Here is an 18,306-nt window from a genome sequence, read left to right on the forward strand (position 1 = left end):
AAACTAGGAATAATGATCATAACTATCTCTTAGAGTTGTTCAATGAAATAAATAAGCCTAGGATGGTGTCTGGCACATTGTAACTGCATAATAAACATTAACTACTAATTAATCTAAATTATTGGTAAGAATAATAAACAGATTGATATCAAGGATGCTCCATAGCATTTTTGGGTAACTTCTCTCAGAGATGACAGCGTTCACAATTCTTTGAGAATATCAATTCAACTAGATTTATACTTGGGTTTTTTTTTAAATTAATTAATTATTTTACTAGACAGAGGGAGAGACAAGGAGCACAAGCAGGGGGAGCAGCAGAGAGAGAGGGAGAAGCAGGCTCCCCTCCCTGAGCAGGGAGCCCAAGGCGGGGCTCAATCCTGGGCTTCATCCCAGGACCCTGGTATCATGATCTGAGCTGAAGGCAGTTACTTAACTGACTGAGCCACCCAGGCACCCCTATCCTTAGTTATTACATATGAAAATCCAATATAAAAAACCTCAAGATATAAAAAACAGACATTCATTATCATCAATTTTTAGTTATGTTAAGAGACTATCGTCTCTAAATTTAACCTTCTTATCACCTACCAAATACTGGTGTGAAGAGAAAGAAATCAAGATAGACTAGACTGGTAAGAAAACCTCTACCACTGAGAAGATAATTTCAATAGTTCAAGAAATTCCTACCCATGTCAGAAGTCTGGCACAATAAGAGATAAACACATTCCTGTGCCTACTGCCATAATCAAGCAAGGCAATACCATGAAAATAAAATGTTCAAGTGATAACCAAAGTACAATGAAAAAGAGGAGCATTTTTAGACACTTCATCTTTTATTAATAAGAAACATCCAGGGAATACTAATGAAAAAGTCTAGTGAGGATCAAATGCCTGCAGCACTTGTCATTTGCAAACAGAAGAGCTAAAATTCTCAGACGAAATATAACATCTGGAATATTAACTTTAATGGCAGTGGGAAGCATCAGAATGCATACTTCAATACCGAACTTTAAAAACTGCTAGCTGACCTCTAAAAAGAAAATGACAAAGGAATATAAATTACTGTACGTATAGTATTTGTTACATTTATCCTTATTAACAGTCACATTCCTAAATTTTTCCAAGAAAAGATTAATCAAACAACCACACATGGATAATCAAGGAACGAAGGTTTACATCCAAACAAATGGCTGTCATCCAGTTTCTAGCAAGCTAACAGTTAGTGACTGTCAGACCTGAGTTCAAATCCTTACTCTGCAACTCAATTTACTGTGTGACTTTAGGCAAGTTACTTAAAATTCTCTAAGCCTGTTTCCCCAGTTATAAAATAGAGATAATAATTACCTCACAGGTTTTTTTGAGAGGATGAATTAGGATATATTGCATGTGTATTTTATTGTGGTTAAACACAGATAGTATACAATTTATCCTTTTAACCATTTTTAAGTGTACAGTTCTGTGGCATTAAGTGTACAGTTCTGTGGCATTAAGTGTATTCACATCATTGTGCAACCGTCATCAAGGATATGTTTTTAAAGGTTGAGCACATGGTAACTGCTCAGTGAATAGCAGCTAAAATGACTTTCATTAGTGTTATCCTATTCTGAGTCTATGCAAATTATTTATCCGTAAGCAAAAACTATTTCATATTTACTTCTACTGAATTGCACCCAGTTTAGGAAATACCAATTTCAAGTATTCAGCTGTAAAAATATTCTTAGCTTTCAAATTCTTCATTCAAGGGACTGACAAAAATATAAAAATATCAAGAGCTAACACGTACTGAGTACTCAGCATGTGCTCATGCTATTCTAAGCACTTTTCAGGTATTAACTCATTTAATCTGTACAATAATAATTCTAAGAAGTATATAGTGATGATAGTCACATTTTCAGCTGAGTACAAAGAGGTTACAGAAGCTGCCCAAGGTTACCCATCTGGTAAGCTGACAAAAACAGGATTTGCACTCAAACAACCAAATTCTAGAGCCCATGCCCTTAACCATTCCACTACACTGCCTTTCACACATGTAGTAACATGAGGCCCATAGGAATGATGACTTCCAGATGCCAGATGTTATATTTTGACTGAGCCTTCCAGTTTTTTGGAAGCTCTGACCTCCATTATTTCATGTGTTCTTCGTAATGACAGTGAAGAGCAATCACCCCCATTTTATAGATGGAGAAGTGATTTGCTCAAGGTCAATGGGAACGTGTGAGAAAGACCTGGATCCCAAGCTGGCCACTTATTACCTATAAGTGCATCTAAAATCTTCCTGAGCTTCACTCAATTGTAAAACGTAAATAACAGTAACAAGAATATAAGAAATAAAGAAGTGTGTGTTTGCAAAGCATCTAGCACAGAACCTTGTATAAAAAGTGCTCAATTAATGTTAGCCCCCCCTTCCTCATTCTCCTATTTGTGACTGCTGGTATAGTTATTCTTTCTAAATGCCATGATACTACTCGATACCCTCTCACCAACTGTGTTAACAGATGGGTGGCAAAAAACATGATTTTTTGGTGATTACCATGTGATACCAAATGAAACCTCACTGAAGTCCAGCTATATTACATAATTTTAAGTATAACAAGCTTCCTCCCTTTTGTCCATATGGTCTATCACTTTATCAAAGTAGAAAATAAAACTGGTCTACCAAGATTTGTTCTTTACAAAATTACGCTTAATGTTCCCCAATACCTTCTGTTCTTTTAGGTAACTGCCAAATGATTTCCTTGATTTGTTCTCGTTTCTGACCAGATACTGTTTAAAAAATTAAGTTGACCTTATCATTTCCAAAGTTATCTCTTTCCCCTTAAAGAAAGTATGCTATTTCTGTCATCAGACACTTCTCCTATTCACTATAATTTATCAAAAATAAAACCTAATAGGTTGGCACTATGTTCTTTTCCCTCACATTTGCATAGAAGGAATATCTAATGCTGAATTTATAAGCACTATTCATGCCAAATGTGGCCACGGCAATTAGTATTTCTTGTCAATTGGGCAGCATTTTCTTAAGAGAAGACAAAAATGGTAGGAAGTAGCAGGGTCTCTTACAATTAACCCCCCCCCCCCCCCCCCCCCCCGCCGCACGCCCTGGATTGTAAGGATGTCACTCAGCACACTGTGTTGGCTTCCAAGTAACATTTTAAATAGTCTCTTAAAGCAATCTGGAAGTGTATGTTAAAAGCCAAAGTAAGTTTTCAGTCACACGCTGAATGCTGAAATCTACTACTTCCCAGAAAGTTAACAGCATACTGGGAGACCACAATCAGAAACACCACAGAGAAAAGTGGTACTGTGGGAATAACTCACTTGTGTGTGTCATAGTGAAGGTTCACTGCCAATTTGTAACAGTATGAATTTGGTAACTATTCAAAGCCAAAAATGAAGTTTGGATGTGAGCAGTTTTTTGAAGTAGCTTTTGCTGAGTCCTGGCAGCTACGTAGCTAATATAAAATAAATGAGCTATAACCAGTGGTAAAGTACAGGCGATGACTGGGAATTAAAATAACACCTATCACTTGATTTGCTTAAAAAAAAACCACTGTGCTAAAGACAAGATATTTTGCTTCATTTATTCATTCTTTCTTGAGCTAATTTTATGAAAATGAGATGGGGTTATATTTTTGGTGCTTAAGTTTAGCCATATATACAAATGACAGTATTACTTGTCCTACTACTCTCAGGAGTCTGACAGAAGAATAAATGAAATAACAGCTGTTAAAACATATTTCAAAAATTTAAGTATACAGCAACACGAGACAGAGTTGTATTTTTAAATTTACAAGCATCTACAATGAAGTAATTTAAATGGTGCCAGTCCCAGTGGCCAAATACACATTACTGACAAAGTAACTTAGTGATATTATTTTCTCAGCCCTTTCTGGAATGACATCTATCAATGAATATGAATTTTTGTCTTATCTGTTAGTTCCTACTAATTTTGCCTTACTTTTATAACTTAATATTTATAATTCATAAATCCAATATAAATTTGCTTAATTAAAAAAGTAAAAATTTGGAACCTTATCTCATAAAATCACTAAGATCTATGTCATTATAAGCAAGATTATCTTAATATTATTGCAAAGACTTTTCAGTTTTAAATACATAGGTTTTATAAAATAAACTTTCCATTAGTGATATTCAAACCAAAAAAGTCAAAAACATGAATGTTTTCAAACAAAAACAATACTCATATACTTGTCCCATTAGACGCTTCAACTTACTTCATCTCCCTTCAAAACTTCAGTGCCATCAAATTCACGGGTCTGATTTGTCTTCACTGATACCTCTCTCTCTAGGTTGGCTAATTTCTCCTTTGCTTCCTGAAGTTCCTCAGCTTTGGCTTCTTTTTTACGAGAAATGATGGATGCCTAATTGAGCATTAAATATAAATGTAAAATTAGACACACAATCAACTTTCTATTATCTTATGAAATTCTCAATTTTTTAGATTTTACCAAGCAATATTTTCAATATCAGGTTGGCTTCCCCTAACCAATACCCTTTGCCCTACTACCTATCATCACCACTTATCTGTTTAATAGGAGTATGCAATGTATACTAAATACCAACCCCAAAACATTTGGAAGACAAAAGCCGTGAAAATATAGGCTATATCAGCAGAGAAACAAAATACAGTAGTAAAAAAAAATATTAAAATATTCCCAAGTAACACTCAAATGTTAATGAAGGTACTTTCTAGGTAAGTAAATAGAAGTTCTCCTTAAGTCTTTTATTTTTCTGCATGGTAGGTTTCCTTTCATGGAAAGAAAACAAGAATGTTTTATTCTCAAAACTACAACACAGATTATCCTACCTAAATTCAATATCCATACTTTGAAAATGAAATGTTAAAACATCTATTGTATTTGGGGCATTCTAATAAATAAAGAGCAGGTTTAAAATCAAACATGTGACTCACCAGAATTAGGCAAATGTTTACACAATCCAAATGGCTGCTCTTAGCCATGAATGCAGCACTTTATATTACTTAGCAACTCTTGGGGGATTTCCTTAAATGAACCATGGCTGTACTAGTTTAAGGAAAACATTAGCCAAACTGTCCTCTTAAGTGAAATAGTACAAATATTTTCTTCACACAAATTTGACAGGGGAGGGGAAATCTCTAATGCAAACCCTTTTTATTTTATTTTATTTTATTTTATTTTATTTTATTTTATTTTATTTTATTTTATTTTTTTTTAAAAGATTTTAAAAATTTATTTGACAGAGAGAGAGACAGACAGCGAGAGAGGAAACACAAGCAGGGGGAGTGGGAGAGGAAGAAGCAGGCTTCCAGCAGAGGAGCCTGATGTGGGGCTCGATCCCAGAACCCTGGAAACACGCCCTGAGCTGAAGGCAGATGCTTAACGACTGAGCCACACAGGCGCCCCAATAATGCAAACCCTTTAAACAAGTCTATTCTCTCTGTTTAAAAAATGAAAGAGAGATGATGAAGGAATGTTTCTCTCTACGGAATTATTCCAGCAGAGAGAGAGAGAGAGAGAGAGAAAGAAGGAATAATAAGAGTACCAGAACCATATAGGAATCAATGGTATACTTCCTTAAAATGATAAAATAAATAAATATAAAACTCAGCCCAAACCAGGATCTTATTTAAAAGAGAAACATGAGAGCATTCCTACTAAATCTGGAACAAGGTATGCCCACTATCTCCACTATAATTTAATATTGTGTTGAAGGTATTTGCTCATACCATTAGACAAGAGAAAGTAATTCGAAGCATAAGAATTTGACAGGAAAAGTTGGAATTTTCACAGTATATGATTTTATACCTAAAAAACCCAAGAGAATCTACGGGAAAACAATAGTAAACAAATCAATAGCACTACAGACAAATAAGGAAGAAGACATAAGGAAAGAAAAGCCCTCAATTATAAGAGCAAAACACAAAATAAAACATGTAAGCAGAAGTTCTAAAATTTGGAGGAAAACAAATACTCCCAAAAGACCAAAGAATAAACTTGAACAAATGGGAGACACATAACATGTTCCTAGATGGAAAGACTCAAATATCATAAAGATGTAAGTTCTGAGGCAAGTTATAAATATTAAGCAAACCCAATAATTTAAAAATTACATTTTTTTAAAGAGCTGGACAAGTTGATAGTAAAGCTTACTGAAAGAACATACAAAGAAGAATTGTAAGGAAAACCCTGAAAAAGTATAGCAACTGGGGGTGAAGGTGGCTACTTTTATCAGTTATTTGAACTTGATTATAAAGCTTCTGTAAATAAGTTAATATGAGTATCTGAACAGAAGGCCAATAGAAAAATTGAAAATACAGAAATAAATTCAAAAGCATTTTTAAATTAGAACAAACAGAATCTCAAATCCAGAGGGGGAAAGATGGACTTTTTACTAACTGGTATTGGGACAATTAGATAATTGGGTAGCTATATACAATAAATAGCATACACCAGAAAAAAAATTCTAAATAGACTGGAGACTTGAATACAAAAAATTAAAACAGAGAAGTCCAAAAAGGAAACTTGAGTAAATTTCTCTATAACTTACAAGAGGGAAAAATGTTCCTAAATATGCCTCAAAACCTGAAATAATAAGAGAAAAAGCTATTAAATTTGATTTCATAAAAATAAAGAAATTTTCCATGGTGACATAACCCTGTAAACAATGTAAAAAGGCAAATACCAAACTGGGGAAAATGTTACAATTATAAGCAAGACAAAGAGTAAATATTTCTTTTCTTCTTCTTTTTTTTTTTAAAGTAGGTTCCACACCCAGCACAGAGCCCAACACAGGGCTTGAATTCATGACCCTGGCATCAAGACGTGAGCTGAGACCAAGAGGCGGATGCTTAACTGACTGAGCCACCCAGGTGCCCCAAGAGTAAATATTTCTAATATAATAAATAAAAAAGGGCCAACAACTCTAGAGAAAAATGGGGACACAGACATGAAGGGACAATCACAGAAAAAGAAATTAAGATGACTATTATTCATGTGAGAAGATGCTCAACCTTGTTTAAAATAAGATAACCAACAATTAAAGCTATCACAGGATATGATTTCTCATCTACAAGGATGGCAAAACTCTAAAGGTTCAACAACACACTCTACTGGGAGGCAGCAAGGAAACAGGCACTCTCCCACACTGCAGGTGGGAGCATGAAATGCTGAAACCTCTACGGAGAGGAATTCGGCAATATCTAGCAAATTTACATCTGCATTTACCCTTTGATGTAGCAATCTCACCTCTGGGACTATATCCTGAAGGTAACACTGACAAAAATATGCAAAGACATAAATAAAAAGCTATTTATTGAAGCATGATTTGTAATAGCAAAAGAATGGCAACAACCCAAATGTCCAACTGGTGACTGGCTGCATGAACTGCGGTATAACCACTCAGTGGGGTACTATGTGACTGTGAAGAGGAATAAGCATACCAACTAAGACGGCTATATTTAAAAAAAAAACAGATAATAACAAGAGTTGGCGAGGATGTGGAGAAATCAAAACCTTCATACACTGTTGGTGGGACTGGTTTGGAAAGAGTCTGGCATTTCCTCAAAATGTTAAACACAGAATTATCATATGAAACAGCAATTCCACTCCTAGGAATACACTCAAGAGAAAAGAAAACATATTTTCACACAAACGCTTGCATAACAATATTCATAGCAGCATTGTTCATAACAGTCAAAAGGTAGAAATAACCCAAATGCCCATTAATGGATGAATGGATAAACAAAATATGATCTATCCATACAATGGAATATTATTCAATAACAAAAAGAAGGAAATACTGACTCATGCTACAGCATGGATGAACTTTAAAAACTATGTTAAATGAAAGAAGCCAGTCACAAAGGACCACATATTGTATGATTTCATTCATATGAAGTGTCCATTATAGGCAATTCTATAGAGACAGTTTGGTTCCCTAGGGCTAAGGGTTGGGAAGGAAATGGGAAGTGACAGCTAATGGGTTATTTTAAATATAAAAATAAACATAAAAGCATTCTTTTATCATCTTTTTGAGATGATAAAAATGTTCTCAAATTGATAGTGGTGATGGTTGCACAACTCTAAATACACTAAAAATCACGGAATTGTGCATTTTATATAGGTGAATTGTATGGTATGTGAATTGTATCTCAATAAAGTTGTAAAAAAAAGGAACAAAGATTATTTTACTATTCATCAGCATATATCATTTTTTTAAAAAGATTTTATTTCTTTATTTGACAGAGAGAGAGACAGCCAGCGAGAGAGGGAACACAAGCAGGGGGAGTGGGAGAGGAAGAAGCAGGCTCCCAGTGGAGGAGCCTGATGCGGGGCTCGATCCCAGAATGCCGGGATTACGCCCTGAGCCGAAGGCAGATGCTTAACGACTGAGCCACCCAGGCACCCCAGCATGTATCATTAAGAATTTTAAAAAGCGGGGCACCTGGTGGCTCAGTCAGTTAAGCGTCTGCCTTCAGCTCAGGTCATAATCCCAGGGTCCTGGGATCAAGCCCCACATCAGGCTCCTTGCCCAGCAGGGAGCCTGCTTCTCCCCTGCCTGCCCCTGCTTGTGCTTGCTCTCTCCCTCTCTCTCTTTCTGTGTCAAATAAATAAATAAAACCTTAAAAAAAAAGATTTTTAAAAAGCACAGAATATGAAAGTATGTATAATATGCTCTTCCTTCTCTAATAAGGAAGATGTATGAATCTATGTATATATACTATTATTTTTAATGGAATAATAAAGCACATAAATTTTTAAAAATTACCTACGAGGGAAGGAAAGATTAGCATGGATAGCACCAGAGTAGATGTTTGAAACTTCTTTGAATATTTCTTGTTTTTTAGATTTGACTTAGGATCATATAAATATTTTAAATAATTATAAAACAAATTATTCCCTAAAAAGTAATCCCTAGGGGTGCCTGGGTGGCTCAGTTGGTTAATTGGCCAACTCTGGATTTCAGCTCAGGTCATGATCTTAGGGTCCTGGGATGGAGTCCTGCGTTGGACTCTGTACTCAGTGGGGAATCTGCTTGAGGATCTCTCTCTCCCTCTCCCTCTACCCCTTGCCCCATTTGGGTGCACATGCTCCCTCTCTAAAATAAATAAATAAATAAATAAATAAATAAATAAATAAATAAATAAATAAAAGTACTCCACAAAAGTAAAAATAAACATATATATGTATCCAGTTTAATTTGTGGAATAACCATATAGAAGAACTAGTCTAAATGACTTTAAACCAGTAATTTGTCTATCCCTAGTGGGATATAGCCTAAGGACAAAACGACTGAAAAATAATTTTCAGCAGCGATCATATTTTTGGTGGTAGTATTATTACTTTTATTTTGAAACGGTTGTGTATAAAGTGTGGATTAAAGCAAATAATGAATTAAATTATGTTAGTGTTACTGAGAACCAGAATTTTCCATGTGGGATAAGGAGAAAGATGTGAGACTGATGAGGCTAAATAGAAGCCCAGTAGCCTTGAACCTGACCTGGAAGGGTAAGTATGAACTCATGGTGTATGTTAGGAAGACAGTAAGAGATGGGGTGCCTAGGTGGTGCAGTTGTTAAGTGTCTGCCTTCAGCTCAAGGCGTGATCCCTGCGTTCTGGGATTAAGCCCCACATCAGGCTCCTCCGCTAGGAGCCTGCTTCTTCCTCTCCCACTCCCCCTGCTTGTGTTCCCTCTCTCGCTGGCTGTCTCTCTCTGTCAAATTAATAAATAAAATCTTAAAAAAAAAAAAAAGGAAGAGAGTAAGAGGAAAAACTATTTCTTAGCTTTTTCCACGAAAAAGACCTAAAAATAATCACCACCCAGGAGCAATAAGAAGTCCTAATACCCAGATTTCAGTCTCTAAATATTATTTCCTACTAAAGCAAATCAGACTCATAGAAGAAAGCCTAATTCCAAGCCTAGGATAAGAAATATAAAAGATGAGCACAGAAATATTTTAATCACACCAGAGAGCAAGGACATTATCAAAGACAAACAGAATCTTAAAAAGGAATCAGAAGTTACTTGAAAAGCTTCCTAGTAGCCAAAAATGGGACAATTTGAGCATCATTAAGGAAAATGTTTTAAATTTACCAAATATAATTATATCAATGATTCATAATGACATTAAGTAAACAAGCAACTAAAAAATGAAAAACTACCTTAGTTGATGGAGAATGAAAATGAGCTGGAGGAAACCAATTCTTTTTGAAAACTGATAAAGAATCAAGCATGTAGCCTGCCTTTCCTACATGAATGTAGCTCAGTTTAATCAAATTGTTGATGAGAGGAGGTTTCTTTTATAGAGGCAATCCAGCTAACAAATGAAGAAGCAATCAAGAGTATGAATAGGCCACTGTTACAGGATAAACAAGTTTTTTCAATAAATTAACTGCAAGAAAATTATTAAATAGATAAATAAGTGGCCAAGAGACTCTACATATTAAAAGAGACTTAAGCATATCAATCAAATGCAGTGTATGAATCCTATAAGGATCCCAATTAAAACAAAGCAACTAGAAGAAGAAGAAGAAGAAGAAGAAGAAGAAGAAGAAGAAGAAGAAGAAGAAGAAGAAGAAAAAGAAAGAAAGAGAAAATGAAAATCCAGGAAATGTGAACACTGACTGGATATTTGCCAATATCAAGGAATTATGACATTTTTCAGATGTAGTATGTTGCAAAGTTTTTTTAAGCCTTTATTTTTTAGACATACATTCTGAAATGTTTATAGATGAAATGATATCAAGTCAAAGATTTGCTTTAAAATAATCCAGTTAGGTCTGGGTAGGTATAGTGAAACAAGAATGGCTGTGATTGTTATAGCCTGGGACACATGAGGGTTTATTGAATTATTTTCTCTACCTTTGTATATGGTTGAAATTCTCCAGTATAAAAAGTTTTTAAAAATTTTAGCATCTAAAAAAAATTTTAGCATCTGTGAAAACTGCTTTGTTACGTAGCTCAATATTTTCTGAGGTTACAGAGTGCTCATCACACTAAACTCCTCCTGACTGGGTTCTTTTTAGATAATTCATGGCTTTCATTTGAACCTTTTGTCTAGAAATACAGAACAACATTTATACCCTCACAATCTAATAGTTGTGGATAAAATGATAAATGCCTTAGCACTGAAATTTAACTTATGCTATACTTGCAAACTAACTTTAAACCTGAAAAGGTATATTTTTAATTAAAGATTATATTTTGATTTTATACCACTTAAGGTAAGCTTTCATTTAAAAAAATCAAGTTTCACAGTCAACAGATATAAACACAAACAGCTCTATAACCACAGTTGGCAGACAATAAGGAAACTAAGCATCATCAGGTGTATTGAATTTCAAACTTGAACATGCATCTTTTGTGGCTTTTCCACAAATTCTTTGTTATAATCTGGAGATTAGCAATAACAGAAGAATATTTATTCTTTACTTCCTTCTTACTTTAAGACTATGCACAACACAGCCTGGGGTTTTTATAGAGACGTTTACCAATAAGATGAAAGATCTAAACATGAGGGCCAAAAGAGTGGTCTCACCTGTTGCTTATATAGTGAGAGTTTGCCTTCAATTGGCTCATTTCTCATCATTTTCTTTTCAATCAGCTGATTGATCTGTGTGTTTACTTCATTTATCTAAAACAGTATGAAAATAAAGAAGGTTAAAACTCTTCCTGTGATTACACAAACTAAGGGACATCTGGGCAAACCAAGCTTTGAATTTACTGTTCTTATCATCAGTGATTTCATGGGAGGAACAGGTTCATTAATGTTATAAGTGGGTTGTTATCATTATTTTTAGAAACAATTTACATTTCATAGTTCATGATATATATTTACACGTTTTGATGACTTACATAACCATCCATGTTTAAATTATACTAAAAGTATTCTATGTGAAATACTTATGCATTTTTATCAGAAAGACAATTTCTACAAATCTAAAGTTACCCCTCACCTAGCTTGTGACTTTCAAGTCATTGCAAGTGATAAAGCAAATCCAGACTAACATTCCCCAGGGATTTAGTGCAAGGAATTCATGAACCCAACTGACAGTTGACATGGATGACATCTAAAAACTCTTCTTGTTCTAATGATCTGTGATTTGATGATAGCTGCCATTTAGCCTACTCATTAATCCTTTAGCAAATGTAATAAGATAAAAGTGAATAAAGCTAGTAGAAGCATATAGTCCCTCAAGTAATAAAAAAAAATTATATGGCTTTCAGTATATCTACCCTCTGAAAAGACTAGAATTCTCCTGTTAATTCTATGACATTAAATTTGAGCCAAATCTCACTTGGACATGTAATTTCTATAAGTAAATTAAAAGAATAAAGTGGTCAGAATTACATATTTAATTATAGTGGCTATTAAGCACATATTAAGCACATTAAAAGATTAGCAAATCAAAATCTTTCAATCAATTGTTATAATATTTGTTATTTTTTAAGATCTGTTATTTGTTAAGATTTGTTATTTTTTACATCTGATTGGTGCTTTATTTCTATGGAACAAAAATGTTATAACATAAAACCAGGTTTCAATAAGCATTATAAGGAAGTTAGTAATTCCAAAGCAGGCATAAAAGGCTAATACAAATATTTTAGCTTTAAATATAAAATTACTATAATATTATTTTTGGAAATAAAAATTAATGATATGCAAAATATTTTAAAATTTACCACCTAAATGATTATATTATGAATACATAAACCAATGAGTCAATCATGTGCATTAATTTACATATTTAAACTACTTAGTTTCCTAATCAGTTGACTAAGTCTTTATAACATCACGTGGATTAAGTAACAGCGTTACATGTTACAATTTCTCACAAAGAACTCCTCATAAAAGCTGTCAACTCAGCACAGGTTAACTTAAGAGTCAAGAGTAGGACACTAGAGAAAGCAGTTCACATAATTTTCCCAGGACCGGGATGAGAGAAAATTGGGAGCTATAAAAAGAAGATGATTGTCACTTACTTTAGATTCAAGCTCAAGAAGATCAGAATGGCCCATGGCAGGCTCTGAAACCACTTTTTGTAAAAAATGCAATTCCTTTTTCTTGCTCTCTAATTCTTTAGGAAATTTTTCAGTTACCATATAAAAATTAAATTTTATCTCTTCCTCTAGCCTCTTCATGAAACCTTTAAAAATAAAATGAATATTCAGCTCAAGAGAGTAGACATAGTGATACTTTGTGCACTTTAAAATGGAAGACCTGAATAATAGGCATATCTATCGAAAGCAATATGTATAATAAAAAATTGACCATTGAAATTTTTTTCCAATTTTTAATGTTTTTTTTTATTATGTTATGTTAGTCACCATACAGTACATCCCTGGTTTCTGATGCAAGGTTCGATGATTCACTAGTTGTGTATAACACCCAGTGCACCATGCAATATGTGCCTGTGCCTTCCTTACTACCCATCACCAGTCTATCCCATTCCCCCACCCCCGCCCCCCTGAAGCCCTCAGTTTGTTTCTCAGAGTCCATAGTCTCCCGTGCTTCACTCACCCTTCTGATTACCCCCCTTTCTTTATCCCTTTTTTCCCCTACCGATCTTCCTAGTTCTTATGTTCCATAGATGAGAGAAATCATATGATAATTGTCTTTCTCTGCTTGACTTATTTCACTTAGCATTATCTCCTCCAGTGCCGTCCATGTTGCAGTAAATGTTGAGAACTCGTTCTTTCTGATAGCTGAGTAATATTCCATTGTATATATGGACCACAACTTCTTAATCCAGTCATCTGTTGAAGGGCATCTCGGTTCCTTCCACGATTTAGCTATTGTGGACAATGCTGCTATGAACATTGGGGTGCATATGGCTCTTCTCTTCACTACATCTGTATCTTTGGGGTAAATACCCAGTAGTGCAATGGCTGGGTCATAGGGTAGCTCAATTTTTAACTTTTTAATGGACCTCCACACTGTTTTCCAGAGTGGCTGTACCAACTTGCATTCCCACCAACAATGTAGGAGGGATCCCCTTTCTCCACATCCTCTCCAGCAATTGTTGTTTCTTGCCTTGTCAATTTTTGCCATTCTAACTGGCATAAGGTGGTATCTTAGTGTGGTTTTGATTTGAATTTCCCTGATGGCTAATGATTTTGAACATTTTTTCATGTGTCTGTTAGCCATTTGTATGTCATCATTGGAAAAGTGTCTGTTCATATCTTCTGTGCATTTTATGATTTATTTGCTTCTCACGTATTGAGTTTGAGAAGTTCTTTGTAGATCTTGGATACCAGTCTTTTATCTGTAGCATCATTTGCAAATATATTCTCCCATTCCGTGGGCTGCCTCTTAGTTTTTTTTGACTGTTTCCTTGGCTGTGCAGAAGCTTTTTATCGCGATGTAGTCCCACAAGTTCATTTTATCTTTTGTTTCTCCTGTCTTTGGAGATGTGTCATGAAAAAGGTTGCTTTGGCCGATGTTGTAGAGGTTGCTGCCTATGTTCTCCTCTAGGATTTTGATGGATTCCTGTCTCACATCGAGGTCTTTCATCCATTTGGAGTTTATCTTTGTGTATGGTGTGAGAGAGTGGTCAAGTTTCATTCTTTTGCGTGTAGCTGTCCAATTTTCCCAGCACCATTTATTGAAGAGACTGTCTTTTTTCCACCAGATGTTTTTTCCTGCTTTATCAAAGATTAGTTGCCCAAAGAGCCAACAGTCCATTTCTGGGTTCTCTATTCTGTTCCATTGGTCTATGTGTCTGTTTTTGTGCCAGTACCCATGCTGTCTTTGTGATCACAACTTTGTAATACAGCTCGAAATCTGGCATTGTGATGCCCCCAGCTTTGTTCTTCCTTTTCAACAGTTCCTTGGCGATTCAGGGCCTTTTCTGGTTCCATACAAATTTAAGGACTATTTGTTCCAGTTCTTTGAGAAATGTCCTCGGTATTTTGATAGGGATAGCATTGAAAGTGTAGATTGCTCTGGGTAGCATGGACATTTTAACTATGTTAATTCTTCCGATCCATGAGCATGGAATATTTTTCCATCTTTTTGTGTCTTCCTCAATGTCTTTCAAGAGTGATTTATAGTTTCTAGAATATAGATCCTTTACGTCTCTGGTTAAGTTAATTCCAAGGTAACGTATGGTTTTTGGTGCTATTGTAAATGGGATGGATTCCCTAGTTTCTCTTTCTTCAGTCTCATTATTCGTGTATAGAAATGCAACTGATTTCTGAGCATTGATTTTGTATCCCGCCACATTACTGAATTGCTCTATAACTTCTAATAGTTTGGGAGTGGCTTCTTTTGGGTTTTCCGTATAGAGTATCATGTCATCTGTGAAGAGAGACATTTTGACTTCTTCTTTGCCGATTTGGATACCTTTTATCCCTTTTTGTTGTCTGATTGCTGTTGCAAGGACTTCTAGTACTATGTTGAATAGTGGCGGGAGTGGGCATCCTTGTCGTGTTCCTGATCTTAAGGGAAAGGCTTCCAGCTTTTCCCCATTGAGAATGATATTTGCTGTAGGCTTTTCATAGATGGTTTTTATGAGATTGAGGAATGTGCCCTCTATCCGTACACTCTGAAGGGTTTTAATCAGGAAAGGATGCTGTATTTTGTCAAATGCTTTTTCTGCATCTATTGAGAGAATCATATGATTTTTGAATTTTTCTTTCTGGATAAAATCTAAGACACCGATCGATTTGCGAATGTTGAACCACCCCTGCATCCCAGGGATGAATCCCACTTGGTCATGATGGATAATCCTTTTAATGTACTTTGGATTCTATTAGCGAGGATCTTGTTGAGGATTTTGGCATCCATGTTCATTAGGGAAATCGGTCTGTAATTCTCCTTTTTGATGGGGTGTTTGCCTGGTTTGGGGATCAAGGTAATATTGGCCTCATAGAATGCGTTTGGTAGCTTTCCTTCTGTTTCTATTTTTTGAAATAGCTTTAGGAGAGTAGGTATTATTTCTTCTTTGAATGTTTGGTAGAATTCCCCAGGAAAACCGTCCGGGCCTGGAGTTTTGTTTTTTGGAAGGTTGTTTATCACAGATTCAATCTCTTCATAATTAATTGGCCTGTTTAAAAAATTAATTTCTTCCTGTTTCAGTCTTGGTAGTTTATAGGTTTCCAGGAAGGCCTCCATCTCTTCCAGATTGCTTAATTTATTGGCATAAAGCTGTTGATAAAAGTTTCTAATAATCCTTCCAATTTCATTGGTGTTGGTTGTGACCTCTCCTTTTTCATTTATAATTTTATTAATTTGGGTCCTTTCTCTATTCTTTTGGATAAGCCTTGCCAGCGGTCTGTCAATTTTATTGATTCTCTCAAAGAACCAGCTTCTAGTTCTGTTGATCTGCTCTACTGTACTCCTGGTTTCTAATTCATTGATTTCTGCTCTAATCTTGGTCAACTGCTTCCTCGTGTGTGGATTAGGTCTGTCCCTTTGTTGCTGTTCCAGCTTCTTGAGGTGAGAATATAAAAACTGCATTTTAGATTTTTCTATTCTTTTGAGTGAGGCTTGGATGGCTATGTATTTCCCCCTTAGGACTGCCTTTGCAGTATCCCATAGGTTTTGGACCATTGTGTTTTCATTCTCATTGGTCTCCACAAATTGTTTAAATTGATTTTTGATTTCCTGGTTTATCGAATCATTCCTGAGCAGGATGGTTCTTAGTCTCCAAGTGTTTGAGTTTCTTCCAAATTTTTCCTTGTGGTTGAGTTCCAATTTCAAAGCATTGTGGTCTGAGAATATGCGGGGGATAATTTCAGTTTTTTGGTATCGGTTGAGACCTGTTTTGTGTCCCAGAACATGGTCTATTCTTGAGAATGTTCCATGGGCATTAGAATAGAATGAGTATTCTTTGGTTCTGGGGTGTAGTGTTCTATATATATCTATGAGGTCCAATTCATCGAGTATGGCATTCAAAGCCCTTGTTTCTTTGTCGATTTTTTGCATGGGTGTTCTATTTCTGATAGTGGAGTGTTGAAGTCCCCTACTATTAACATATTTTTATCTATATGTCTCTTTATTCTGGTTAAGAGTTAGCTTGTGTATCTTGCTGCTCCCCTGTTGGGGGCATATATATTTATAATTGTCATATCCACTTGTTGGATACATCCTTTAAGAATAACATAGTGCCCTTCTGTGTTTCTAACTATAGTCTTTAGTTTAAAATCCAATCTGATATGAGAATTGCTACCCCAGCTTTCTTTTCAGGTCCATTGGCGTGAAAGATGGTATTCCATCCCTTTACTTTCAGTCTGAATGTATCTTTAGGTTCAAAATGAGTCTCTTGTAGACAGCAAATGGATGGGTCATGTCTTTTTATCCAATCTGCAATGCTGTGGCGTTTTATGGGAGCATTTATGCCATTTACATTGAGACTGAATATTGAGAGATATGATTTTAATGATGCCATGTTGCCAGTAAAGTCTTTGTTTCTATAGATTGTGACTTTCTGTTCTGTATCACTCTTGGGGCCTTTTTACCTTTATAGAACCCCCCTTAATATCTTCTGTAGGGCTGGTTTCGTGGTTACAAAATTGGTCAATGACTGGCGATTCTGGAGGGTCTTTATTTCTCCATCAATTTTGAATGACAGCCTTGCTGGATAAAGGATCCTTGGCTGCATGCTTTTCTCTGAAAGAGCTTTAAAAATGCCCCCCCAACCCGTTCTCTCATTCTAGGTCTGTGTAGACAGGTCTGACGTAATTCTGATACCTTTGCCTTGGTATGTGAGAAATTTCTTTGTCCTGGCCGCTTTCAATACTGTATCCTTGGATCTAATATTTGCGAATTGCACTATGACGTGACATGGCATAGGTTTGTCATGGTTGAGCTTGGGAGGGGTCCTCTCTGCCTCTTGGACACGGATGTTTGTTTCCCTTGCTAGGTTAGGGAAGTTTTCAGCTACAATTTGTTCAAATATCTCTTCTAGACCTCTGTTTTTCTCCACCCCCTCGGGGATGCCGATGATTCTGACATTGGAACGTTTCATTGAGTCAGTAATCTCCCGTAACCTACATTCATGAGCATGGATTTTTTAAAGTCCAGATTCTATTTTAGTTTTCTCTTCTACTAACCCATCCTCCAATTCGCTGATACGTTCTTCTCATTCACCATGGCTGTCAGAGCCTCTAGTTGTTTTTTTTTTTTAAAGATTTTATTTATTTATTCGACAGAGATAGAGACAGCCAGCGAGAGAGGGAACACAAGCAGGGGGAGTGGGAGAGGAAGAAGCAGGCTCACAGCAGAAGAGCCTGACGTGGGGCTCGATCCCACAATGCCGGGACCACGCCCTGAGCCGAAGGCAGACGCTCAACCGCTGTGCC

General features: G+C 35.7%; 1 protein-coding gene across 10 annotated transcripts in view; it reads right to left on the reverse strand.

Moving 5' to 3' along the window:
* Nucleotides 1-18,306, reverse strand: part of IFT81 (intraflagellar transport 81) — a 209,924-nt gene that overhangs the window by 78,787 nt on the left and 112,831 nt on the right. For all 10 annotated transcript variants that reach the window (XR_015722332.1, XR_015722331.1, XM_087857367.1 and 7 more), the window contains 3 exons: nucleotides 12,985-13,148; nucleotides 11,540-11,635; nucleotides 4,236-4,382 (listed from right to left, as the gene is read on the reverse strand). Coding sequence is in view for 8 of the 10 variants with exons in the window: in XM_087857367.1 (XP_087713493.1) it covers nucleotides 4,236-4,382; nucleotides 11,540-11,635; nucleotides 12,985-13,148 (407 nt within the window). In the remaining 2 variants the exon portion in view is untranslated. The remainder of the gene's footprint in view (nucleotides 1-4,235; nucleotides 4,383-11,539; nucleotides 11,636-12,984; nucleotides 13,149-18,306) is intronic.

Source organism: Ursus americanus, chromosome 30 (assembly GCF_024610735.1).
Source record: "Ursus americanus isolate L20-20 chromosome 30, mUrsAme1.1.p, whole genome shotgun sequence".
Taxonomy (NCBI): domain Eukaryota; kingdom Metazoa; phylum Chordata; class Mammalia; order Carnivora; family Ursidae; genus Ursus; species Ursus americanus.